This window comes from Hoplias malabaricus, chromosome Y, assembly GCF_029633855.1.
Source record: "Hoplias malabaricus isolate fHopMal1 chromosome Y, fHopMal1.hap1, whole genome shotgun sequence".
Classification (NCBI taxonomy): Eukaryota; Metazoa; Chordata; class Actinopteri; order Characiformes; family Erythrinidae; genus Hoplias; species Hoplias malabaricus.
In genome coordinates, this window is record NC_089820.1 from 14,886,139 (window position 1) to 14,912,252 (window position 26,114).

The 26,114-nt window shown below is 38.7% G+C and overlaps 1 protein-coding gene across 1 annotated transcript in view; it reads right to left on the bottom strand.

Annotated features, from left to right (window-relative positions):
• Positions 1-26,114, bottom strand: part of LOC136678937 (collagen alpha-1(II) chain-like) — a 68,149-nt gene that overhangs the window by 13,902 nt on the left and 28,133 nt on the right. Inside the window, exons 7-33 of the mRNA XM_066657135.1 lie at positions 19,523-20,116; positions 17,409-17,453; positions 16,203-16,322; positions 13,049-13,087; positions 12,901-12,954; positions 12,029-12,082; positions 11,574-11,681; positions 9,935-9,988; positions 9,750-9,803; positions 9,481-9,525; positions 8,595-8,648; positions 8,457-8,501; positions 7,974-8,027; positions 7,660-7,704; positions 7,524-7,577; positions 6,221-6,265; positions 5,822-5,875; positions 5,260-5,304; positions 5,108-5,161; positions 4,923-5,030; positions 3,603-3,656; positions 3,357-3,410; positions 2,931-2,975; positions 2,792-2,845; positions 2,007-2,051; positions 987-1,040; positions 166-219 (exon numbers count right to left, since the gene is read on the bottom strand). Of these exons, the coding sequence (XP_066513232.1) occupies positions 166-219; positions 987-1,040; positions 2,007-2,051; positions 2,792-2,845; positions 2,931-2,975; positions 3,357-3,410; positions 3,603-3,656; positions 4,923-5,030; positions 5,108-5,161; positions 5,260-5,304; positions 5,822-5,875; positions 6,221-6,265; positions 7,524-7,577; positions 7,660-7,704; positions 7,974-8,027; positions 8,457-8,501; positions 8,595-8,648; positions 9,481-9,525; positions 9,750-9,803; positions 9,935-9,988; positions 11,574-11,681; positions 12,029-12,082; positions 12,901-12,954; positions 13,049-13,087; positions 16,203-16,322; positions 17,409-17,453; positions 19,523-20,116 (2,085 nt within the window). The remainder of the gene's footprint in view (positions 1-165; positions 220-986; positions 1,041-2,006; positions 2,052-2,791; positions 2,846-2,930; positions 2,976-3,356; positions 3,411-3,602; positions 3,657-4,922; positions 5,031-5,107; positions 5,162-5,259; positions 5,305-5,821; positions 5,876-6,220; positions 6,266-7,523; positions 7,578-7,659; positions 7,705-7,973; positions 8,028-8,456; positions 8,502-8,594; positions 8,649-9,480; positions 9,526-9,749; positions 9,804-9,934; positions 9,989-11,573; positions 11,682-12,028; positions 12,083-12,900; positions 12,955-13,048; positions 13,088-16,202; positions 16,323-17,408; positions 17,454-19,522; positions 20,117-26,114) is intronic.

Sequence of the window (26,114 nt, forward strand, 5' to 3'; positions counted from 1 at the left end):
TTTTGATAAAATGGCATGTAGATACATTTAACGTAGTTAGGTCTCAGAGAACAAGAAGACTTAGCATTATTAACATAAGTGTGACACTGCCACTGTTAACATAACAGTTAAGGTCAGTGGAGATCATATGGTTTGTGTAGAGACTAATCTCTGATGCATTGTTACCCTCTCTCCTGGAGGACCAGGGCTGCCATCCTGACCAGGTCGCCCAGGAAGACCCTAAATAATAATAAAAAAAAAACACAGGAAATTTAAACAGATACCTCAAATGTAACCCATGTGCTTAAATAATTACCAATACGTGCTTCATCTGGAAATGGAGTTAAAATATTTAGTTTTTAGACTTATACTATAGGTCACATACTTTGTATTTTATAATGTCAGATTAATTTATACTATATTATGAATATTAATTAGTTTAACAATCTGTACATTATTTAAAGATTGCTAGTTAAATACACTGTATTAGGATTTTTTTCAGTTGTATGCAGGCATTTAACTGTTATTTTTTTGTCAGATTATCCAAAGGGGATCAAATTTGAATGAGTTCATGCTTTTTCTACAAAGCTACATGTGGTGTAGGAAACGTTTTTATTACAATAGTTAGCAGGTAGTGTCACAGTCACACAGCTCCATAGACCTGGAGGTTGTGGGTTCGATTCCCGCTCCGGGTGACTGTCTGTGAGGAGTTGGTGTGTTCTCCCTGTGTCCGCGTGGGTTTCCTCCGGGTGCTCCGGTTTCCTCCCACAGTCCAAAAACACACGTTGGTAGGTGGATTGGTGACTCAAAAGTGTCCGTAGGTGAGAGTGAATGTGTGTCTGTGTGTGTGTGTCTGTGTTGCCCTGTGAAGGACTGGCGCCCCCTCCAGGGTGTATTCCCGCCTTGCGCCCAATGATTCCAGGTAGGCTCTGGACCCACCGCGACCCTAAATTGGATAAGCGGTTACAGATAATAAATGAAAGAATGTTTCATAGTGTAATATTTACCGGTGATCCAGGGGGTCCTCCTCGTCCAGCCTCTCCTGCTGAGCCCCTGAGACCCTAAAATTTCCAAAAATTGCAATATGGATGTGACATTGCCATATATGGCATTGTTTAACTTATAAAAACAGCCTCAAATTAATTCAGACATTTTAACATTTATTAACAGTAGGGTTATGTTTAGGGCAAGTTATTTTTAACTGACAAAACTACAAAGAAATATTTCTTATGATTTCATTGAGATTGTATTTTATAAATATCCACAGATTTTGGATATGATAACACTGCACTGCATGAGAAAACATACTATTGTGAAACGTTTTTGATTGTGCAAGTTCCACTTGCAAAACTGCAAGAACTTGAACCTCAGTTCTAAAACTATTGAGAAAAAAGAGTATTTAAAAGGAAAGGTGCTTTAACACTGTTGTAAACACACTTCCGTCCCAACGTTTTTGGAGTGTGTTGAAGGAATTACATTTTTATTTTGTTTATATTTACAAAATACAATCAAGTTTTATTTAAAATAGGAAATATTTTCTTTTACACCTGTCAGCTAAACAAAGTTTCAAAAGAGTTTTATTACAATTTACAAAAATCTCAAATTTTATGGAAATAGGGTTTATATTTTGTGGTTCATTCAAACAAATATATACACCAGATAAGATCCATTAAATTGATATGGCAATATTATACAGACATCAAATGTTCCTTCTATATCTTTCAAATCTTCCTGGTCAAGCACAGAGCCCAGGTCACTGAGGGAGTTCACAAGGTTCTCTGGATGTTTAGGGCCTTGTTAAGTTTAACTGACTCTGATCTTGTCACCTCTCTGTGACATTTACATCCCTCTATAATGTGTTGCTCTACTCTCAGAAGACCCGAGACTGACTGTCTGAGTGCCCTGGCCAAAGCGATTTAAAGGTTCTCCTGACACTTCTACAGACAAGTAGTTACAATCTCATTAATTAACTAGTGGTTTTACAAGTTTAAGGAAGGGCAGTAAGACATTTACAAGTCATGACTCACATTTGCTCCTTTTTCCCCTGCACTTCCAACTGAGCCAGTACCACCCTGCAAATCATATACAGAAAGAAATTAACTAAGACATATTTTGAAGATTTAATTGTGGTAATAAACCAGAAAATGTGTAAACATACATTTAAGAATCATTAAATAGAAAAATAGTTTTAAATGCCATTTCCTGTATTTTTTTGCACATATATGGATGCAAAGCTACACAGTCAGTTTAGTTTAAACCCATCATGATTTAAATATCACAAGCATTAATATATTCCCCTATCACCACTCATTTGGCACATGTTTGAACTCACATTGTTACTGCAAAGAGTGTGTTCAATTCTTAAAACAATATCAATTAAACATGATCCAGTTCATGGCGAATATATGATGCAAACCTGTTTTGAATTCTCACAGTCTTAAAAGTTATAAAATAAGTTGTAAAATGTATTTATTTCCCAGAAATTTCTGAAGACTTGCTGCAGACCATCTGAAGGGCCTGGAGTACAGGTAATGAAGTGACCGACTAACCAACTCACTCCCATTTAGCAGTCTGCATATTATCCTCAAGGAGGCACTCTTAACAGCATAACAATTTATGCTGCTTCACAGAAATAACCAAGATAAAACATACAGTACCATGTCAAATATGATTTTGTTTACTTGTTGTTTGTAAGAGAAGGGTTTTTGATCTTGTTTATGATTTCTGAGCATAAATGTATGACAGACTAAAACAGTTTGTTTGAATATAGTTGATAATTTATAAATATGGTGATAATTTATAAAATGGGAACCTGTGTACCAGGCTTTCCGTCTGCTCCCTCTGTCCCTGGTGGGCCTCTCAAACCCTGCCAAAAGAGACAAAACACATACCAGGAAACATCATACAATGCATATTACCTGCTCAATTTGAAATTAAATTCAGAGAATTACCGGCAGTCCGTGAATGCCAGGGGGCCCGAGTTGTCCTGCTCTCCCCTGTGGATGGAGAAATTTGTTGTGGTCATTCATGAAATGTTGGATGGTTGGAAGTGAAGAAGCCATCATCCAAGTAGTCATCCAAGGTCCACATGTACATTCAAGGATATTTTAATTACAAACACAATTCCAAAAAACAGACTAAGCATTGCCTGTCTGTGGTAAAATGGAATAATATACTTGGTTTATTATAATATAAACTATAATATGAATATATGGAAATGAAACTGGTAGTGGACTGTCACCCTGCAAGGTGTGATCCTGCCATGCGACCACTGATTCTGGGTAGGCTCTTAACCTACAATGAGCCTGAACTGGATTAACGGTCACAGAAAATCCTGAATGAATGAATTTATTAATTAATGAAACTGGAATTCTTACTCGTTTTCCTTTGGGTCCTGATCTGCCATCGTTCCCAAGTGTGCCTCTATTGCCCTTAAAGAATGAAACAAAAATGCAGAGATCCTCAATGAAAACACAAAACAGAAAAATAATTTCTACCATAGATTTTTTTTTAGAGAAATTCTCAGTCAGTATGTTTGTAAGGTCTTGTCTAAAATGCTAAGTTCTTTTCCAAATGACACTGGCCTTCTATTGTTCCACCTGAAAGTTATAAACCTCTCCAACCTTTTGACCCTCCTTTCCAATCATTCCCTGGGGACCCTCTTCACCATCTTCACCCTGATGAGGTAGTAAAAAGGGAATAATCACCAATAAACACCAAAGGCTTCTAAGTGAGCTTCAGTAAAATATTTATATAAATACAAAAATGTACTTATAGAAAAGCTTACAGCAGTTAATCTATTAATATTTTCAAAGTTGGCTTCAATTAGGCAGACCATCTATGACAGAATAATACTGAGAAATAGTGGTAACTAAAAAATAACTCTCCAATATTTGTATATCCAATATATGTGTGATTACACATTTGTAATCAGTCATGTTTGAAATATTGCTGTGCAGTTCATAATTGAACCAGTTTATTAGAATTACTTTATTTGCCACTGTGCTTGCACATAGAGGTATTTTTCCTCTGCATTTAACCCAATCCATGCAGTGAAACACATATATACACACTAGTGAACACTAGGGGGCAGTGAGCACACATGTCCCGGAGTGTTGGGCAGCTCTAGCCACAGCAACTGGTGAGCAGTTGGGGGTTAGGTGCCTTGCTCAAGAGCACTTCAGTCATGACCTGCCGGCTCTGGGGATGTTCCAGTTACAAGCCCAGTTCCCTAACCACAGGCCATGGTTGCCTCATAGTATGTGTCCTTTACATGGGGCAGCCATGTTTAATATTGGTTTAGTACACAATCTATAATTCATCCAGGCCACTAGGTGTCAGTATAATTTAAAATGTGAAAATGAGTGATTGCTCCTTTAAATTAACTGGACCTGTGCCTGGAAAAACAGATATCATCCCACTCAAACAAATTACAAAGTGTCTGAAAAGTCAGTGGTCCAATTTTAGGTACAAGCTGTGGGAAAAGAAGAACACCATGGACTGTGCTACAAATCGAGTGTCTAAAATTTGATCATTGTCTTACATATGCAATTCAACTCAACTTTATTTTCAAAATATTATTACAGGGATTCACAGTACAACAAAACACTGATAGACTTAATAATCATGTGCAATAATAAATAAGAGATGTGGGACAGTGGTGCAAGTACAATTAAAAAAAACATTAGATATTATGTTACAATAATAAACTGTAATGAATATGAAATCCAGCTATTACAGTTGTGCATATTAATAGAAGAGTACAGTGTGTTTATGGATGTAGACATGTTCTGGTGTTTGTAGACAGCATTACATAGAATCCATGATATCATGTTTACAATACATGTAATTAGTGATCAGGCATGCTTCTAGCAGCAAAACGTTATATACACTTGTGTTTCCTTACTGTTCTGCTTCCTTAGTTTTGAGTTACTCAATCATACCTGGGTGCCTGGAGGACCTGGCTGACCTTTGACCCCAGGAAAGCCGACAAGGCCTGGCAGACCTCCCTCACCCTGAGGACCCATTATCCCTGGTGCTCCGGTTGGGCCCTAATAACAACAAAGGAAGATGAATAGGCCACAATATAGGATATAGGATAGGAAATTACTGAACTGTAGATTAATACACTTTGCCCTTTGGGTCCAGGGTCTCCTCTGTCACCATCCTGACCCCTACTGCCCTAGAACATTAATATCAATTAGAAAGGCACACAATAACATTAAAAGAAAATATAAACAATAGTGACCCTCATTAAGAATTCAATCATCAATGTCTTACTTGTGCGCCAGCAAAGCCCTTTAGACCTGGATCACCAGGCATGCCCTATAAAAGACAATATACGTTCAGTCAAATAACGGTCAAATATAATGAGCTAATACAAATAAGCAAACATTGGACATAGGTCTTAAAAGCTGAAATGGTTTGTTAATTTGCTATGTTAAATGTAGTTATGTAATTACACTTTAAATTAGTGTAATTCCTCTGAAGTATAAAATCTCTAAAGTGCAAGGTTGTGTAAAATGTTAACAGGAATGGTTTTCTGTAGCAAAGATAGAATGACTCTCAAATGCATACAACATCAATGTCCTTCATCTGCTACTTAACTACACTTGCATTGAACTTGATGTTTTATTGCAGCACTGTGCTCATCAGTCTGGGTAAAGAGTTCTTAACTGGAGTGATCTTGTGACACCTACAGAGAAGAACAGCCTCATGTTCCCTTTATTTCACTTACAGAACAATGGGAGTCTGCTGTTAATAGCTGATCTAGGACTGTCTGCTGAATTAAACACAAAGTGATAACAACAACAATAATAATAAAAAATAAACACTTTCTTACCATGGGCCCTTCAATGCCTTGAAGTCCCCTGTTACCCACTGGACCTTCTTTTCCCTAAAAAAACGATAGCTAGTAGATTTAGCCAAGTATAACATTGTTATTGTTCCAAAATCTCTTTTACAGCTGAAGAGACCAACAGACCACTACCAACACAATGTTCCAAAATCTTCTCTTCAGTTTTAATTCCATGTCAATTCCACACATTTGTGTTCCTCGCAATTATACAATCATACAAATTTGTGAGGGAACTCCTGATTAAGCTACATGTTTTGATGATTTTCATGTCTTTTATAAAGGAAACTTTGTAAAAACTAATGTAACCTGCTACTGGATATTTGCAGTACTTGGCATAGCAAGAAAACTTTAGAAACTGTACATTCTGCAGGTGTGACTACTTACTATATCCCCTTTAAGACCCTGTGGACCATCATTTCCTGGAAGTCCCTGAGAAATATAAATGAACAACTTTACATCAATTTTACTTCATGTCTTAAGGTTATATTAAATATTGATAATATTGATTAATGAACAATAGATAATATTAAGCTATAAAAAGCTCATAATAAAATGTTACAGTATATACTGTGGTTCCAGCGATAAGGAAGATATGTGAGGCTGCAGATTCAGTGTCTTTTATTGAATGTGGACATCTGGACAGATGTAATATTTGACCCAGGCACAAGGAAGGGATTTATTGAAGAAAATGTTGAATTTCAGCACCATTCTTGACTTAACAAGACACCAACAGGCAGCAACTTGAAAGTGTACTATTGTCTGTTGTCCCATCCAAACCTCCACAGGAGAGAAATAACACGGTCTCTCTCACTCTCTTTCGCCCCTTCTTATACACACACACACACACACACACACACATTTTTGCACCCTTTTATCGATTTTCTAATTGACAAAAAAACAAACATTTTCCATTTCTTGGAACTAACTGCTTATTTCAGGGTCACGGTGGGTCCAGAGCCTACCTGGAAATATTGGGTGCAAGGCTGGAATACACCTGGAGGGGGCGCCAGTCCTTCACAGGGCAACACACACACATTCACACCTACGGACACTTTTGAGTTGCACATCCACCTAACAACGTATGTTTTTGGACTGTGGGAGGAAACCCACACAGACACGGGGAGAACACGCCAAACTCCTCTCAGACACTCACAGCTCCACTGTGCTGTCCTTTTTAGGGGACAGTTTATATTTAAAAAAACTGTAGCTTATAAAATTATTACTTTCTATAAATTTTAACCTGATTTTGTATTTAATGTTTCCCTTTATGTTCTGAATAATGATACACGTTAAATTTAAACAAAATAGAAAAAAAAGAAGCCAAGCACTAACATTTTGCAGATACATAGAATTATTTTGTACATCTTTCCCTAACCGTCAATTTTAAATTCTTGATTGTTTGTGTGTTTGTGGAGAGAGAGAGAGAGAGAGAGAGAGAGAGAGAGAGAGCACAAGAACAAAAATCCTGAAAAAACTTTATCCACAGAGCTTGCCACAATAATTAAAGTGAAGGAAAAAGGTCAAATGTATTGTATTCAGTGTGGAGAAGCCTAGACATTTTAAATAGGTTTCTAATTGAGCATTTATTCATAGCTAGTATCAGTCTAATTATTTTCTCCGGAGTGCACAGATTCTGCGGTATGGAGTGTCGGACACCTTGAATATGATGCTAGAATTCATTATTTACCTGTGGACCTGGTTGACCAGGCTGACCTCTGACTCCTATCATCCCACCTGGACCCTGACAGGAGCAAACAGACGAGTGAATCAGTGTTCCATACAGAAATCACACACATAATTTCCACAAATAGAATATAACTGACCTGAGGGCCTTTTCTTCCAGTCGGACCAGCAGGTCCAACATCACCCTGTAAAAAATAACATCTTAAATTAGCCACAAACTCTTCACCAACAGTAGTTTGTCATGGAAAATCATTTATTACCTTGGAGTGATTAGGCATTTTAACATAAACTTGTATCCAAAATGCCACATAATGATAGATGGGAAAGATCTATCAAATAATCGTTTGGTCTGTTGTGCATTAATGAATATTTATGACGTGTAATAGTTGAAGAAATTTGGATAATTTCTGATGAATATGTTTAATACGGCAGTGACTAAGTATATCTTACTCACATCTGAGCCATTAACCCCTTGTGCCCCAAACATTCCTGTAGCACCTGGAGCGCCCTATAAAATCAAGACACATGATTAACAGGAAATGTATTCATTAAACTTTTGTGTGTGTGTATATATATATACACACATATAAATGCCATCAAACACTCAGAGAAAATGTTATGTCCTTTGGCTCTTGGACTTATCAGCAGGTGTTCATCACCTATACTCCGCACCTGTACTCACTCTCATCTGGCCTAAAAACCTTCTACATCTGCAGATACACTTAGAGGAAACCTCTTTCCTATGAAGTCTATCACAACCAATATTTAAATATATTTTTAATTAGATACAATCTTCTCTAGACCTACTCTAACATACCTGGTATATCTGTAACATAGTTTCCTTCTTTAATGCTACTCAGCTGCACTCTGGTGTTCTATGTATTGCTATGATGCATCAGTAAGTGTGTGAAAGCTGATAAATAAATACAAGGTATACCACATCTCCTGGAGGACCACGTTTCCCATAATGTCCTGCATCCCCCTGCGGGAAGAAAACAAAATTGCTTTCCTGCTGATCATCACAAGAGCAAACACTATATTTTTGATTTTCCAACAGATAGCACTAAGAGCACACCTCAGGTCCGGGTGGTCCAGGAATCCCCTCGACTCCTCTTAAACCAGTAGGGCCCTCATTTGAAGAAAACAGAGAGACAACACACACACACACACACACACACACACACACACACACACACACAGGTTTCAAGAACAAAAAAGTATCAAATGAAATGATTGGTTAAAAGAGGAACAGAACAGTAGAGGAGGGATCACAGTGAATATCATGTTTATTAAGATACTGAGCTTACAGCGAAGAGAAAAACAGTAAAGCAAATTAAATCAGAAAAATATACTATATGACCAAAGGTTTGTGGACATCTCTCATTATCTCTCAAATAATTCTTCTGTAACCTGACCCTGAATTGGATAAGCAGTTACAGATAATGAATGAATGAATGAATAATTCTTCTGTAATATAGGATATGAACAGTTAGTTTGTCCCCTTTGCTGTAGTGAATCTTCCACTCTATTGGGACACCTTTAGACTGAATATTGAAACACGGTTGTGAGGATTTATTGGCATTCAGTCATAAACCAGTAGTAAAGTCAGGTACTGATGTTGGATGATTAGTTTAGGACTCCAAACTCCACTCCAACTCATTCCAAATTATTAGATGTTACCCCATCGCTCCAGAGAATACGGTTTCACAGCTGAATGCACCAATTGTTAAAGATTATTGACTCATGTACAACTGCTGTAGAGAATTCTAGTTTCATGCCATGCTTTTCTATGGAGATTATGCAAGCAGTGTTTGTAACAATTGACCATCTGTGTAAATAATAGGTGGACAGTGAGATCATTCACAAACTTTTGGGTACATAGATTATTTTAATTATATGAGTTAGTATAGGCAAATTCTTTCGCCAAAAAAGAAGTCCCCAGTTAGCTTAGCTTTACTTACTGGAGGACCAACAAGCCCAGAGAACCCGTCTTCTCCCTTTGAGCCCTAAAACAGAAAATTCATTGAATGTAATAATTACAAATAACCAGTAGCTTATCATGAACGTTATTTACCATGCGATCTGCCATTTCATACAGAAAGAACTGAAAGTCATTTATGAATCCACGAGGTGGCAGTATATACCTCCTTTTTGTATTTCCTAGATGCAACTATGGCGCTATATTATAGTGCGTTATGAAAGCGCTCAATGAAAGCTGGGATGAACTGACCTTCTGTCCGGGGTCTCCTTTGTCTCCACTAGGCCCTGGTGCCCCTGGGAAACCCTAGGGTTGTCACAAACAAATCCATTAAAATGAATTAATTGTATGAACAAAACAAGATATTGACCTTCAAATGCACAACTTTTTTAGAATTCTACTTGAAGAAATGCACATAATGAGCTAAAATTATTAACCTGATCTCCTTTGTCTCCAGGGGGCGCTGAGTCTCCTTTATCTCCACGAGGACCCTAGAAGAACAATACAATTTTCATTCAAAGAAAATATGAGGGGAAAAATGACTTTTTCAGTTGCATTTTCAAATTTGGGTAGCTGGAGCTTACCAACACACAAATTATTAAACAAGATCATAAATGGGATAAAGCAAGCTGTTCTGATTTTGTGCTGCACCCTGTGTAATTTAAACTTTCCCACCCCAGAGGGACTATATACAGTTTGGACCCACATTTATGTGAGAGCACAAAAATGAGGTTAAAGCAAACAAACACAACAAGTGTTGAGAAATTACAATACGGCTCAAATATGGTTAAAACAAAACAGAAGAAAGAGAACCAAGAGAAAATGCCCTAAAAACCAGAGCTACTTGCTCCTCACTCCAGGGCTCTAGCGCTGAACTGAGCTGTGGCTTGTTCTTACTTCTTATTCTTATTTAAAGGAACAGGTGCTGAAACTGGTCATTCTGAACAGTGCTGTTTGGACATGGGAAGAACGCTTCTGTGGTGTTTGATCCTTGTGGTATTTTTTTTATTAATTCATTCATTATCTGTAACCGCTTATCCAGTTCAGGGTCACGGTGGGTCCAGAGCCTACCTGGAATCATTGGGCGCAAGGCAGGAATACACCCTGGAGGGGGCACCAGTCTTTCACAGGGCAACACAGATGGAAACAGACCTATGGACACTTTTTGAGTCGCCAGTCCACCTACCAACGTGTGTTTTTGGACTGTGGGAGGAAACCGGAGCACCCGGAGGAAACCCACGCGGACACGGGGAGAACACACCAACTCCTCACAGACACGGGAATCGAACCCACAACCTCCAGGTCCCTGGAGCTGTGTGACTGCGACACTACCTGCTGCCCTCATTGTGGTATTTTGATCAAACTATCTCACTCACACACACATTCTGCAGGAATGCAAACCTCTACTTTGGGGAGCCAAATCTGTTTTTTGTTTTTTTGTTTGTTTGTTTAATGGTTTAATGGTTTTCAAATAACCATTTATTTTTAAGAACTTAGTAATTTGGAAAGAAAAGTTGATGGCACTGAACCTCATGCAGATACTTGCTCATCTTTTTGATACAGGTGTATATGTTTATGTACACTATATGGACTAAAATACTGGAACACCTACCTACACATTACACCTACAGGAACTATTGCATGGCATCAAAATAGGTTCTACATTTCCAGAACCAAAAGACAGAATCCATAACCAATAAATGTAATTTTGTAATTGAGAAAACTGTCATTAATATTCAGAGTTATAAAAACAGGTTTGTAAATATTTCTGTATATAATCATCTATTTTGAGTTTGATATTCTTGAAGAATATGTCTTCGTGTTCATTCCACCATTTCTCGGTTGTGCTTCTCTCAGTCTCGCTTTCGCCTCCAGAAGTTTCTCGCTTTTGACGTTTGATGGGGGTCAGGATCTAGACAGTCACAGGCTGCTTAAGTTAAGCTCCGCCCACCCAGGTGATTCTGAACACCCCGCTACATCAGCGAGAGCGCGCCAATCTTACCCTAATTGACATGACCCACCACCAAACACATAGTGTGTCTGGTAGGTGTAATATGGATTTGGGTGGTTCCTCACCTGTAGACCAGATATTCCAGGAGGGCCTGCTTCTCCATCCAATCCATTCTCTCCATCTCGTCCTGATCTTCCTGTCCGGCCTCTGACACCCTTCGGCCCCAGATCGCCCTATCAGAAAAGATTTGTTTTCAACTCCAGTAACATTTCTGGGCATATGTTCCATATAATTTTGTTGAATTCTTGCTTAAATAACTCTATCAAGCTTTTTTTCTAATGTTAAACTATACTGTGCACTGCATGCCCAAAACCCAATCCAGTTGTTAATAATAGCACCCAGTGTTCTACTAAGCTTATTGTAACATAGCTAGTCTTCTAGCAATAACATTTTAATAGTTTTATATACATTATATGACAAGGGATGTCAAAATTATAGAAGAACAATAAAAGAAAGTATATGTTTTATCATATCACCCTCACTAGCCAGAATATGTACGTGACAGATTGAGGCAGATTACCATGTCACCATTGTGCCCTGGTGCTCCCCTCTCTCCAGGGTCTCCAGGAATCCCCTGTGTAATAGAACAAAAAATGACTGCAATCCTTGGCTCTGTCATAATAAGGAAATTAAGAACACATTTGAAGATGTCTAACATGATGTGTGAATTGGTACAGGCCCAACAACACAATAATATCATCACAATTGTGTCCCTCAATAGTACAATATTTAAAAACTTGGATGTGCTATATATTGTGGTAAGACAAATTACCACATATACTGTGATGTATTACATTTGGCTGAAGATTATTTCCCAAAAGGACACTGCCTGTCTCATCTAATGCAATTTATATTTTATTACCATCCTTTTCTTTAGCAAAATTGAATGCAAAATAAACATATATTAGATATATTAATAATGTCATTATTAATATTCAACAAATCTTGCAAGACACTTAGTTGTGTTTCCACTTCCAGTCTGAAGACTGACATGCATGTTTACATGCTACAATATAAACATTTAAACATTTAATAGTAAATAAAATGCTTAGCCCACAATAGATTTATACTATTACAGAATGATAAATGATTGTGTATCTATACCGGTTAACACTAACAATTTATGTCCAAAAGGGCTTTTTGGTTAGGGTAAGGTTGCTCAAAATGAAATATTTAGTGATTGTTAGAGGGCTCATCTGCATATTCTAGCATATCCGCCTTCTGAAATATCAAAAATGCTAAATTTAATATCAGCACAAAAGTCAATAACATTAACACTACAAACATCACTCTCTATTATTTCTTGGTGAGGAATAGTGGGTATCAATGCTAAATTCAATATAAATGTAAAACTTCGCTCCTTTTTGTTCTTTTGTGTAAGTGCACACTCACAGGTGGTCCGGGTCTCCCCATCTCCCCCATTTGTCCAGGAGGCCCAACCGCTCTCTGTGAATAAATACAGAGAATTACTATTTGAATGACATCACCCAGTAACAGAGGTGTACCAATGTAAAAACTTATCCCAGGCTTGTTTACTTACAGGCCAGCCTGCCGCCAGCAAGTGGTAATATGAAGTTCTCTGCAAAAAAATAAATGAATAATTAAATGCAATTTAAATAAAAAGTATGTAGGTTTTTTTGGCATGCAGTGCATCATTTAAAGACCTTTTTATAAATTAGATTTCCATAGTCTACTTCAGTGGCTTTGGACCTTTTTAACCAGAACAGCCTCTACTGTTCTGAAAAGGCTAGTCATAGTTAGTCATATAGACAGTATTGAAATCTGGTACTGATGTCTGATGATTCGTTTTGGATCACAAACATCACTTTGAATCATTTCCCTGTTGTTCAACAAATGCTGTTTCACAGCCTAAAGCTGGGAGGCACTACAAGCCTTTGACGAGCACTCAGCTCTGAGCTTGTTGATCTTAGCCTCATGGAGATTATACAAGCTGTGTTTTAACAGTTTAATGTCAGAAATTAGGATACCTTAAAATAACTGAAACTGCTAATTCGCTTATGCACATATATTACTATATATACTTTTACAGACTTTTGCATATACATATATACTTTTGCACACTACTATACAACATTGCCAAGGTTAGCTACAGTAAGAACATGTAAATTTACAGCATGACTTAGCTCTTTCCTCTGGTACAATCTAAGAGTGTTTGCTCAAGGGTTTATTTTATATACAACTTCTTACAGCATTTGCTTTAATGTATATATTAGGTTAAATGGGCAGAGTAAACAGGAGAGGCCTGGCTTGCTGCTCAGGTAGGAGATAACAGACGGAGGACAGTGTAGAGAGTCTCTGTGCAGTGTGGTCTGAGGAAGTGGAGTTCACCACCTCACACACAGAGGCACACACAGTCCAGCGGTCAGCTTATTAAACCGCCCAAGTTGCCCCTGTCTCACACAATGTTTATTTTGGCTCGGTTTCAATTGGGCTGCAGGGCGCCGGCGGCCAGTGAAGGTGAGCTTCAGACAGGGCAGGGGAGCTAGACCTCACCCAGCTGACCCTCGGGGCTACGAGGAGGTCTACACATCTGTCAAAGCCCACAGGGTCCTCACAAGGGCCTTTCAGAAAACGGACTTTTGAGAAAACATTGAGTTTGATGATGATGAAGCAATATCAGGGCAGATTACACCTACTACATTGATATTTATTGTACAGAGAAGGGTAAGAGTAGGGCAGGAATTATGATGGTATATATCGCAATATATAGTGGTCATTGCCACTATGAAAGCCATTGCCTCCAATGAAAAATCTATTCTCCTCCCAATGATGCACCCTCTCACTATTGTAATATCATACCAGGAATATTTGACACTGTCAGAGCTTAGAGAACATTGACCAACTGTTAAATGTTTCATTACAAAAAGATAACAATGAGATGATTTCAATGAAGTCATATTTCTTGTGTTATATGAGCTAAACACTACAAATTATTCACATAATCCATGATTCTATTTGATTTTGTCCAATTTGACCAGTTACTGCAGATATTATTTATAAACAATGTCTTTTAAATTCAAGTTTAAAAATATAGGAGCTTGTTCTTTCATGAGTGGAAATAACTGCCAGGGGGCACTGCCAATGTGGCCACCAAATGGAAAGACTTTCCTACATAAGGACCTTGGGAACACTCAGGCTTGGTTTACTATCCTCCAATGAAAAATTAGTCTTAATTTCTGCTGAACATTTGGACCTGCCACAATACCAACCAACCATAGCCTTCTAAACAGAACACACACACACACACAGAGACAGGACACATTATGCAAGTCAACCCTGAAATAGATCTCAGTGAACAAGCCAAGTGAGGCTACTCAAAGCCTATTCCATAAAACCCTGAAAAGTTCATGCTGGAATCTAAAGGGCCAGGGATGGTGCTTTTGTTGGTAAAGCTCTTTGTGTTCTCAGAACCATCTTACAGCACAAGCCGATCTTATATAAAGGTGACCTCATGCAGTTTGCACTGGCAAGTACACTGAGCATATCTGCCAAAAGCATAATTATCATAACATAGGCTGACTTTAGTGTTCTCCTAAATAATGGCAAAATATACTTTTCTCCACATATGTTCCATATTGAAGCACTTTACAGCAATCATTTCATGTAAGTAATCAAATCAAAATGCACCCCAATTGACTCTGTCCCCTTGTTGTTCATGTGTCAATCTACGGTCCATGATTTCTACATGTATATTTTTTTATCACAAAACACTTTCAATATAAAAAGCAGAGATGTGAATTGTTACACAAGTAGCACTAATCCTTATTCCTATCATTACTTACCACTTCAGTTCTCTGAGTGTTCTTCACTCTCTGTGTGTTTACACTTACATTGGATAACACGAAATAAGGGTTTAGGAAGCTTTAATTATTTTATTTATTTAAGATCTTTAAACCTCCTGGTCTAAACTTTCTAAACATCTACCATCTGCCCACAAATGTGTCGCACAACATATTTTTGTCAGACTACCACTGTTCTCCACATCAATCTATGATACGGTTTATTGTGTGCTGCTAACCTGGCAGTGTGTAATTTTTATAATATAAAAAAATCTTTTTTTTTCCAAAAGCGAGGGACATTTGTTTCCCAGAATACATGGGCGCCTTATACAGCTGAGCTACAGTTAAAAACCATGCTGTCTCTAATCCAGCTGAACATTTTCATGAAATATAGCCAGCGACAAATTAATCTGTTTGAGCACAGGATGTCCACTTATATGATCTCACCTGAGGTGCCAAATGAGCTCAGACCACCACTTCCACTGAGCGTCAGAACTACTCAGGAAAAGGAGACTTGACAATATGCATACAATACATTCACTATCCAAAACATGTACAACTGTTTCCAGTTACTTGCATGTAGTGAAGGCCAGGCCTGCAGCCTCAGCAAAAGTTCAAATTTACAGTCGGTAATAGAGGAGTGCAGAGTCCAGTGGGGACGCAGCCATGGCTCAGTCATTCTGCTGCGTGGCCCACAGGGCGGTGGCTCCATGTGTAATGTGGAACAGGAGATCATGAGCTTTTTTCAGAAGTTTTGACTACACAGGGGTTTAAAGCGTAACTTTATCTTGGCTCAACTGTGAGTTTCTAACACTGGACTGAGATTGTTGCCATGACCCTTATTCTATCTGGTTCTGCATGTTACGGCCAGAGGAACAAAGAGGTAAAGCCTACCCTGAACGCAGCCCAGTCCTCATGTGTGTTTCTCCACAGGTAAATTGTAGGCAATCCTGCTGGGCCGGGAGGTCCTGGCACCCCCCTTGGTCCGTCTCGTCCTCTTTCACCTTGAGAGCCCTTCAGAAATATAAGAGAGATTAAAGTGTATTTTTAACCTCTGTCTGACACATCTGTTGCAGTTGATTCATTCATTATTTAATGCATGTCCTGTACTTAGAAACAATCAGAAACTCAGCTGATTCTAAATGTTCTTATAAGAAAAGACAACTGGGCAGCACCGCTATTCTGTGAAATGTCTGTGCAAAACACTTTCATTTAAAATTCATTGTGGCAATATGTAACCAACATAGTGTTTAATAACATGATAACACAACTACCATATTGCTTTTCAGTCCTGAGTAATGTAAAGGACACTAGAAAAATTCTAACAACAACTTTGTTATGACATTGTCTAATCTTTCTAGAGCTCTCAACCTAATCTTTTCCAACAAACATATTAAAAGGAGTTATGAAATAATTTATGGTTGGGTAAAGGACCACGCCCGAAATGCCTCCCCCTACACATTAAAGGCGCTATAAATCCTGCTCTCTCCCTTCTGTTTCCTGTTACAAAAACTCTGCATCCCTCCACCAACACATTACCTCCTACTCTTCCATTACAGTGGGGTCTGGCTTTCATGCTGAGAGCAAAAGTCAACCGGAACTCCTCCCCAAAATCCTCACCTTCCATGTCTCTAGTTTTGTTTACGGCACTGTCCGTGCACATCACTTATCTATCTTTGTGTTACAGAGTTGTCTTGAGGGTTGGTTGAAAAAATACTGTAACATTCTGTATACATTAAGACACTGATACTAGGATTTTGATGTTTGACGTGTCGTTTAATCGAAAATTCCTAATGTGAAAAGAATTTCTAATTGACCATATCCAATGCTATTCTAAATTTACTCCAAAGGTATTGTCAAAATATTATTTTTAAGATATTATAGGGGATCATGTTATTGAATATAATCAGCACAGTGCATTCAGTATTCAGTCGTAATTGATATTTCATGGTATTCTTTCCAACCAGTTTGGTTGAAAAACTTCCAGGATTATTCAATGTGGATTTAATGTAAAATCACAATACAGAATGCTGTGTAGTCCAGAACTAGGCTTAATCCTTGTCTGGGAAACCATCATCACCTCATTATGTTTATTCTCACCTTTTCACCCTTAAATCCAATATATCCTCTGGTCCCAGCACAGCCCTATGGAGAAACAACAAGATTTGAGAGGTCATATGGTCATGAACTAAAGTAAAGGAACAATCAGCCATTTTCTGCACATTATGAAAAAGCCATTCTACTAACACACAATCGAATGGAATCTATTTTCATGACCTGCTCAATGGAGCGTTAACTGTTTCATTCAGGGATACAATATGATGTTTCATCTCATGTGAGCTGGAATTCCACTGAAAAAAGTATATATAATATATGCTCAATTTCTTAAACAATTATGTGCTATTTCTTGTGGTAAAATGAGTATGGGGCGGCACGGTGGTGCAGCAGATAGTGTCGCAGTCACACAGCTCCAGGAGCCTGATCCCACTCCGGGTGACTGTGTGTGAGGAGTTTGGTGTGTTCTCCCTGTATCTGCGTGGGTTTCCTCTGGGTGCTCTGGTTTCCTCCCACAGTCCAAAAACACACATTTGTAGTTGGATTGGCGACTCAAAAGTGTCTGTAGGTGTGAGTGAATGTGTGTGTGTTGCCCTGTGAAGGACTGGCGCCCCCTCCAGGGTGTATTCCTGCCTTGTGCCCAATGATTCCAGGTAGGCTCTGGACCCACCGCGACCCTGAACTGGATAAGCGGTTACAGATAATGAATGGATGAATGAATGAATATAAGTATGCTCCTTTAAACAAAAAACTCACACAGTGGGGCAGTTTGAAATTTCCTACAGGAGAATGTGAACTTACTAAACTCTAATGACAATATCATTGAGGCATGTGTTTAGACGAATGAATCTCAGGTTTGAATTGCAGTCTATAAGCACTGGCAAAAAAGGCCATTCACTAAGTCATTCGATCTGTTTAGAGGCAGAAAGGCAAGATGAGTCACATGTTTCGTAAATATTCATGGTAAGGCCTATAATTTGGTGAACGGCAAATGTAAGTATCTGTGGCTGTGTCTCTTGGCTTTGTGGGGCAAAAGCATCAGGACTGAATTTCTCTTGATTCCATTTATAGAGTGAAAATTGAAAGATGAAAATGTATCCCATATATAACTTGCTATCTTCCAAGCCAAAATATTACTGAAAAAAATACACTTGCATATAAAAAATGAAATCGAAGCAACTAGAGTCAAAACATACTAGAAATAACACTAAACCAGCAATTAGACATGGCTGAGGGATGCAAGTGCTTTGTGTATATAACAGAAAGACAAATGAAGGTTGTTTTACTGGTTTTGAGCCTGACCTGGTTCAGTGGCATGAGCACTGACGGACAGGCAAATAACAGCTAATATAAATCCCCAAAGAGATAATAAATATTTCGCATACCATGCACATCAACCCACCACCAAACTAAATGGCCACTTGTTTCAGTCCCACCATACTGTACAGCAGGGCTCAAGCAGCAGAGTGATACTGTAATATTATTATTATAAATCCAGCTTTTAACCAGCAGAGGAAAACATTTTCACAAACATTCATAATATATATGACCTGGGAAATCATGCACCTCAGAAGCACCAATAATCAAACTTACAGCAACTAGGAGTACTGCCTACACAGTGAGCATATACAGTTTCACTGCTATGAGATTTTTCTGCTACATTTACCATACTGTGGTCACAAATTTGGCCACCATTTGAAAAGTACCTCAGGTTTTCATAAATTGCTTAACCCCTTAAATGACCACTGCCCAACAGCAGATCCAGGCTAATATTATACATTGGTATTGTTACTCCTGAGCTCCCAGTACAGTTACATCATGCAATTTCTGCAGTCCTGAACCTGGGGAAGCAAAGACAGAAGCTCTATTTTCCCTACTACACTTCAGTGAAGCATTACAATGATTTTGAAGCTGTCATTTCAGGTAGAAATACAACCTAATGTTCATTTAATTTTTAATTGTGTTTTTGTTGCAACTGCAAAATTGCACCGAAAAATCTAAATAAACTTTTCTCGCCAAGTCCCTCAGGCTAAAGTACACATAACTGTAAATGAAACTAAATACTGCCTCCATCTAATGTTACCCCAGTGCCTCTTCATTTATCTTCAGCTCTGTGGTGTTAATATTTAGTCAACATTTGAGTCTGTGGTGTTACTCACTCTTTTCCCCAGAGGCCCAACAGGTCCTTGAGGTCCTTTCAGCAGTTGGTACCTCCTCCCATCAGAGCCTAGTATTACATCACCATGTTTATGTGAGTTCTTGGCTGTGTTTGGGTGCTCTGAGCCAGATCCTCTGTGGTCCCAAGGCCTCTGAAGGCTTTTCTGGGTGTCTGTGGCAGTCCGAGTGTTACTTGTGAAGCCAGTGGTGATGTTTGCCCACACAGAGGGTAACAGGTTCTCCTCCATCAAGTTTAAGTCACGGAACTCAGGATGTACGAGCCTCTCCATTTCATGCCTTCCGTCAGGTTTAGAATCCAGGTCAGTGATGTCCCATGAGGGTTTTACAGGAACTACATCCAAAATATCATCTAGCCACTTTGTTTTCTTTTTGGACAAGAGCAGGCTCTCCGCTGTGTGGACTGGTCCTTCTTTATCGCTGGTGGACTGGTCCTTCTTGTGAGTGTTGTCCTTAGTTCCGGCATGAGATGTGGTGTGAGGGGATTTGAGCTGATCTTTTTCCTCCACCACCTGATATCCATTAACGTCACCCCTCTGAGAATGGGAGGAAGTCTTTGCGTCACCCTTCACAACATCCTGTAAGGAGAGAAGAAGCATTTTATCAACTCTGGAAGTCATACATTCTATGAAAGAAATCACAGGAATACCTAAATAAAGAAGAAGTATGTTTATTTATGTCTTGCACGAGCCTTTCTTTACAACCCCTAAATACAAACCATCATTAATTCACTATCTGTAACCACGTATCCAGAGTCACAGTGGGTCTAGAGCCTACTCAGAATTATTGGGATGCAAGGCAGGAATACACACTCACACCTACAGACACTTTTGAGTCGCCAATCCACCTACCAACCTGTGTTTTTGGACAGTGGGAAGAAACTGGAGCACCTGGAGGAAACCCACACGGACACGGGGAGAACACACCAAACTCTTCACAGACAGTCACCTGGAGCGGGACTTGAACCCACAACCCCAGGTGCCTGGAGCTGTGTGACTGCGACACTACCTGCTTCTCCACCCTGCCGCCCTAAATACAAACTAATCCACACTGAAATGTAAAGAACATACAACAGTGATTTGATTACATTCAACCACAAGAGCATCTGTGAGGTCAGAAGTGATTTTGAATGTTTTTTTTTGTATCACAGACATCACTCCAACTTAACCCAAAGGTAGTGAATGGTGCTCCATTACTTCCAGAGAATGCAGTTCTACTGCTCCACAGCCCAATGCAGAAGGCCCATAAACCTCTTTAACTGATATTTGGCACTGGGGATGACCATTAAGCTTATGTTCAACTTCTCCAAAGCATCCTATTTCATTTCATGCTTGTCTATGGAGATTATACAAGCTGTGCTTGCACAACTGAACATCTGTGTCCACAAAGGTGCACCATAACGCAGCTGAATTCAGAAATACAAACTATTGGAACTCTTCAGGGAAATTCATGTTTTTAAATTTGCTTGAAGGGTAAAACAATATTTGGTCTTTTTATGAAAAAGACCAAAGACTATTAAAAGACCATGATTTGGCCAGTGGCCAAAATATGACTCCAAGCACAGACCGGCTGTCTCCATTAAAGTGAGTCTTTCTCCTCCAGTAAACAATAAGCCTCAGAGTGAACGTAATCAGGCACTAACACTGCAGAGAGGCCGCCTCAGAAGAAACAGACACTCAATCTCCTTAGAGGTGACACGGTCACTCCAACTAATTGAAGCTGGCTCCTGTAGAAGTATAAAATTGCTTTGACACTTTTCATTATAAATCAGCTAATAAAATCATGGTGGGATATTTGGACAACAACCAGAACTGAGTGTAAATGAGATGCCTTTGAGGATTAAACAATAATCACATTATATGAGGTACAAAATAGTCTGGGTTCACAAGGAAGGGTCAGGATTCTGTGCCAGGTATTTAATTCGGTCATTAACGCATCAATCAAAATTGCTTCTTTAAGGTTTTCACTGGACCTACAAGGCTAATATAAAAAGACATTTTAAGATTTCATGCCCCATGACTAGCTGTTAACTTGTAGCACCATAACAACCCTAGGGCAGAGGTGTGAACTGTTTACATAGTAAGAGGTTCTTATCCATTTCCTCTTACCACTCATTGCTCACTAGCAGTTCAATACAGAGTTACACAAGGAGAGCCAACTGTGTCAGATTTAAAATGACTACAGGATTATGGGCAAAATTAAGAATACCAGTTTTCCATTCAGTCAGGGGAGCAACTACTAGGACGCATGCAAAGAGAAACAATGACATACACTTTTGCAGAAAAAAAAGGTGAAATTAACAACTTATATTTTGTTAAAGTGCCAACAGGAAAACTTATCACCAAATGTAGAGCTGAGGTCAGTCCAGTTTGCCTGACTGCAGGCTTTGTGTGATTGCACAATGATAGATTGCCATGAGTTTCTCGCCTAGAGCAGAATATGATCTGCATTCAGTATGGTTGTGCTGACAGTAATAATGTGCTGCTCCATAAATCCTCTCTAAGACACAGGCTTGAAGGTGATCTCCGTGGTCATTTTTGAATATGCAGCTGGGCAAAGACCTTTCAACCTTTTAAAGGAAAAAGAAAAAAGAAAAATACCACCACATGATTGAGTCTCAGATGACTCACATGGTTGAGTCTTGAGTAAAAAACATGAATCAATAATGGGAACCACTAATGGAAGCTGATTAGTGGAGTAACCAAATAATTTCTTTTATTAGAATTCATATTATAAATTATAATTTATTTTATACATTTTAATTTATTTAGTCACCTCTGAAGCTCTCCTTTCAGGCCTGTACAACTGCTCATTATCTTTACAGTGGCTGCTGCACCAATACCAGCATTGCAGAATTATGAATAACTTGTGCACATTCATCTGTACAAGGCATTTAGTCATAAAGGCTATGTTAGAAAAGAAGCCCTACACTATATTTTTATAGGAGTCTAATATACCCTTAGTAGGTAGGCAAACAAACATACAGTCACAACTCTAGCAGCCCTGGAGTAACCTCAACAGACCCTGACTAATTTAAACAACCAAAAAGACTTGCAATACACGGAGCAAATATAATGTTGCATTTATACTACTATTTACAATTTCCTTGAAGTTACATAGTGCAGTTTATGCAGTGCTGAGACCAGAGTAGCAATGACAGAGGCTCAGTGGATGCATGTTCCTTTAAAATCCTAAATCATCTCCCCTTTTTGGATCACATGAACCCTCTGATTAACCAATATATCTACATCTGCATCATCTGAGGTAAAGGACAAGAGGCAAAAATGCCCCCATATTTAACATCTTTGCCCTTTACAACAGACAATGGAAAAAATAAAACTAAAGCTGTCATTAATATTACATATACACATTTAAAAATCTATACCTGAGAGCAAAGTAAATGTCCTATACTTATTATATCAGCTTTTATTTCAGTTCCAGTCAAAATGGCCACATGCAGGAACATGGTCTGGCACAAGTAATTTTTTTATCTGTTTCCTTTACAAACTAATGGCTTCTTGACTTGCCTACTCACAGGATGTGGATCAACAGTGGAGCTAGTTATTCTCCTCTTAAAGATGAAAACATTACGTTTTGGTGGTCTTCCAGGCCTTGAATTGTGTTCAATTAAGACATTTTTTTCTAACTCCGTTGTGACTAGGAATAAAGGACATCGAAGGCAGCCCCTGATTATACTTCCGAACCTGTCCCTAATAATTTATTAAAGCCATCCTTTGAATCATTGAATTGCAGCCCTGTGCATCATCAATATTACAAAACTCATAAAACAGGTTAGTACATTATAAGCCAAACCTTCTTCATGTGGGTAGCGTTGTCAAATATTACTCTTTTTAAAAGACAACGTGGCCTACCTCAGGTTTCTGTTGCCCCTCCACGTGCAGACCCAACTGAAACAGTCCCAGAATCAGGCAGCAGGTAAGCCCAGCATGGCACTGCATGACTAAAGGACATTCAAACACTGCATCACTTTATATAGCATCCACCCAGTGCGGCTCCCACTCCTGATTCTCTACTAGTTCTGTCCAAACAGGAACCTCCCATACACGCCCACATCAGGGCTCAGGACCCAGAACCAAATCCAACACACCCAAACAGTGAGGTTTCAGGCACTTACTCAACACACAGCACCTCCACACAGAGGATCACTCAATACTACTCTTTTAATCCAGTTTTTAGGCTAGACCATGGCTATAGCCTGCACCAGTCCTATAAGTATTTGACTGAATTCAGCCACAGGAACATCAGTGAAGTCAAGTACTCATATTGGCTTATAATTACTGGATCAGAGACACCACTCCAATCCATCTCAAAATAACAGATGATTCATCCATCACTCCAGAGAACACAGTTAAACTTCTCCAAAACCAAACTTTGAGCTTTACATCTCTATAGCGGTAACCTGGCTTTGGGCATTGTGACACTGTGACATTGTATCCCATTTTATTGGTCAGTACTGTTCTACAGAGACAATACAACCATGCATGCTGACTCTGCTGATATTAAGGGCTGTCGACAAGTGTACAGTGTATACAGTGTATTACTCTGAATATTCTCAAGTCTTCAGTAATGGGAGAGACTGCTGAGGAAAATGGAACTGCAAAACCAGATCAGAGCTTTAAAGTGATGGCATTTAATCAGAAACTCCATCATAAGATGTAGAACTTCAAGGACTGAGTGAAACCATGAAAAGCTGGACGAACTACAAAACTCTTAAAAGTCATCAACTGACACAGTAACCACAGAAGAAGAAGCGATTTATGAAGCCAAAGTCGCAGCGTCAGTGAGTATCACTGCAATGTTCCACAAACAAGCTCAGAGGAGCTCAGGGAAGTTGGTTTGATTCAAAACGAATCATTGCTTGCTAGACCCCCAGCTAATAGAATCAAAAAGCTGTGGGACACGGAATGACCACGAGGTTGTTAAAACAGGAAGGATTAGCGGTCATGGTTGCCATAGTTACGGGGTTGAGTCAGGGAGATGCATTACAGAGGAAGGGTTTGTTTCTGAAGTGCTCTGTGGGACTCTGTTTCTTAGGTTTTCACGTTTTTTTTTTACAGACAAGGAGTGGTGGGGGTTGTTGGGGGGATGAAAGACTTCCAACTAATACACTTCCATCTTTATTATCAAGAGTTTCAGTCTTTCCACACATGCTCCTCTTCAACATCTACATTTTTATTCCACATTTTTACACAAATTAGCTGCCATTACCAGGAATATCACCTAGATTTTACAACAGACGTTGCAACACTGTTGTGAGGATTCGACTATAGAGCATCACAATGATTTTGAAGCTGTGCTTTTAAAGGAAAAATACTACATAGTGTTAACTTCAGAGAGGAGTAGTGAGGTCAGGTACGTCTCCATCACTCTTATCCCTAAGGTACTGAATAGAGTTCTCTCACATCAGAGAATTAAGTTTCACAGCTCCAATTCCAATTATGGGGGTCATTATATCACTCTAGCCAATGCTTATTACAATGTATGGTGACCTTATGCTAACCTGCAGCATATGTGTGTGTGAGAGTGTGTGTATGTGTTTATATATGGGCTTAAGTGTGGGAAAACACTGGTCAGAGAGTAAAACCCCTGACACTTCTTCCATATTTATATTTAAGTTTATGAAATCTGGCTTATTTTAGAGCATTAAATTACAGCAGAGAGATCTTAATTACATGTCTAACTTCTGTCAGAACAGTGAATTCTGATGACAGACATCTCTGCCAGGACTCTGATACAAAACTGGAGCTGAACTCCCAGAGATCCCTTCACTCGGCTATAATTACTGTGTCTCATAGATGAACAGCACTATCACATCCCTGCTTTATTAGTGGAGGAAATAAAAGAGAGAGAGAGAAAGAGAGGGGGTGGGGTGATGTATAGGAACTGTCCTTGCTCAGTGGAACACTTTACAGGATTCCCATTGATCATCAGATATAAATATGAAGCTGCTGTCCACATCATCCCTGACAGTGAAGGAACTGAGGATTCTAAAATGCCAGAGAGAAGAGGGTTAGAACACATTTGTCTGAACTTGCTCTATGTGACCTCTGAAATTAGGGATGTTGTCTTGTAGTATTTCCCTCTTAGGTGAAACTACATTCACCAATCAGCTAAATCATTTACATGATCTCCTTTTTCAACATTTATTGTCCATTTTATGAACTGCCTGACCATATGTGAACTTTTTAGTTCTATTTATCTATTTTATTTTTATATTTAATTTCTATATATTTATCTATTTTTTATTGAGAAACTGGATGAAAGGGGGCTAACATAGTATGCAAAGCAACAGATGGTCTGTAACTGTAGTACTACAAAGTGCACCTGAATAGTCAGTGGAATATATATATATAAAACAGGAAAAGGTTTATTTATATACCACACTTTTTTTCAATTTCTAGATGCATTAATTCTGCTGTGCCTTTTATTTGATACAGACCTAATATTGTGTGCGGTTTTGTGTGTAATAATGTGTGTTACTAACTATATTTTTGAACAAAGGCACAGTGCTTCAAACTATAAAGTAGCAACCTCTATTTTATAGTGATATGAAAC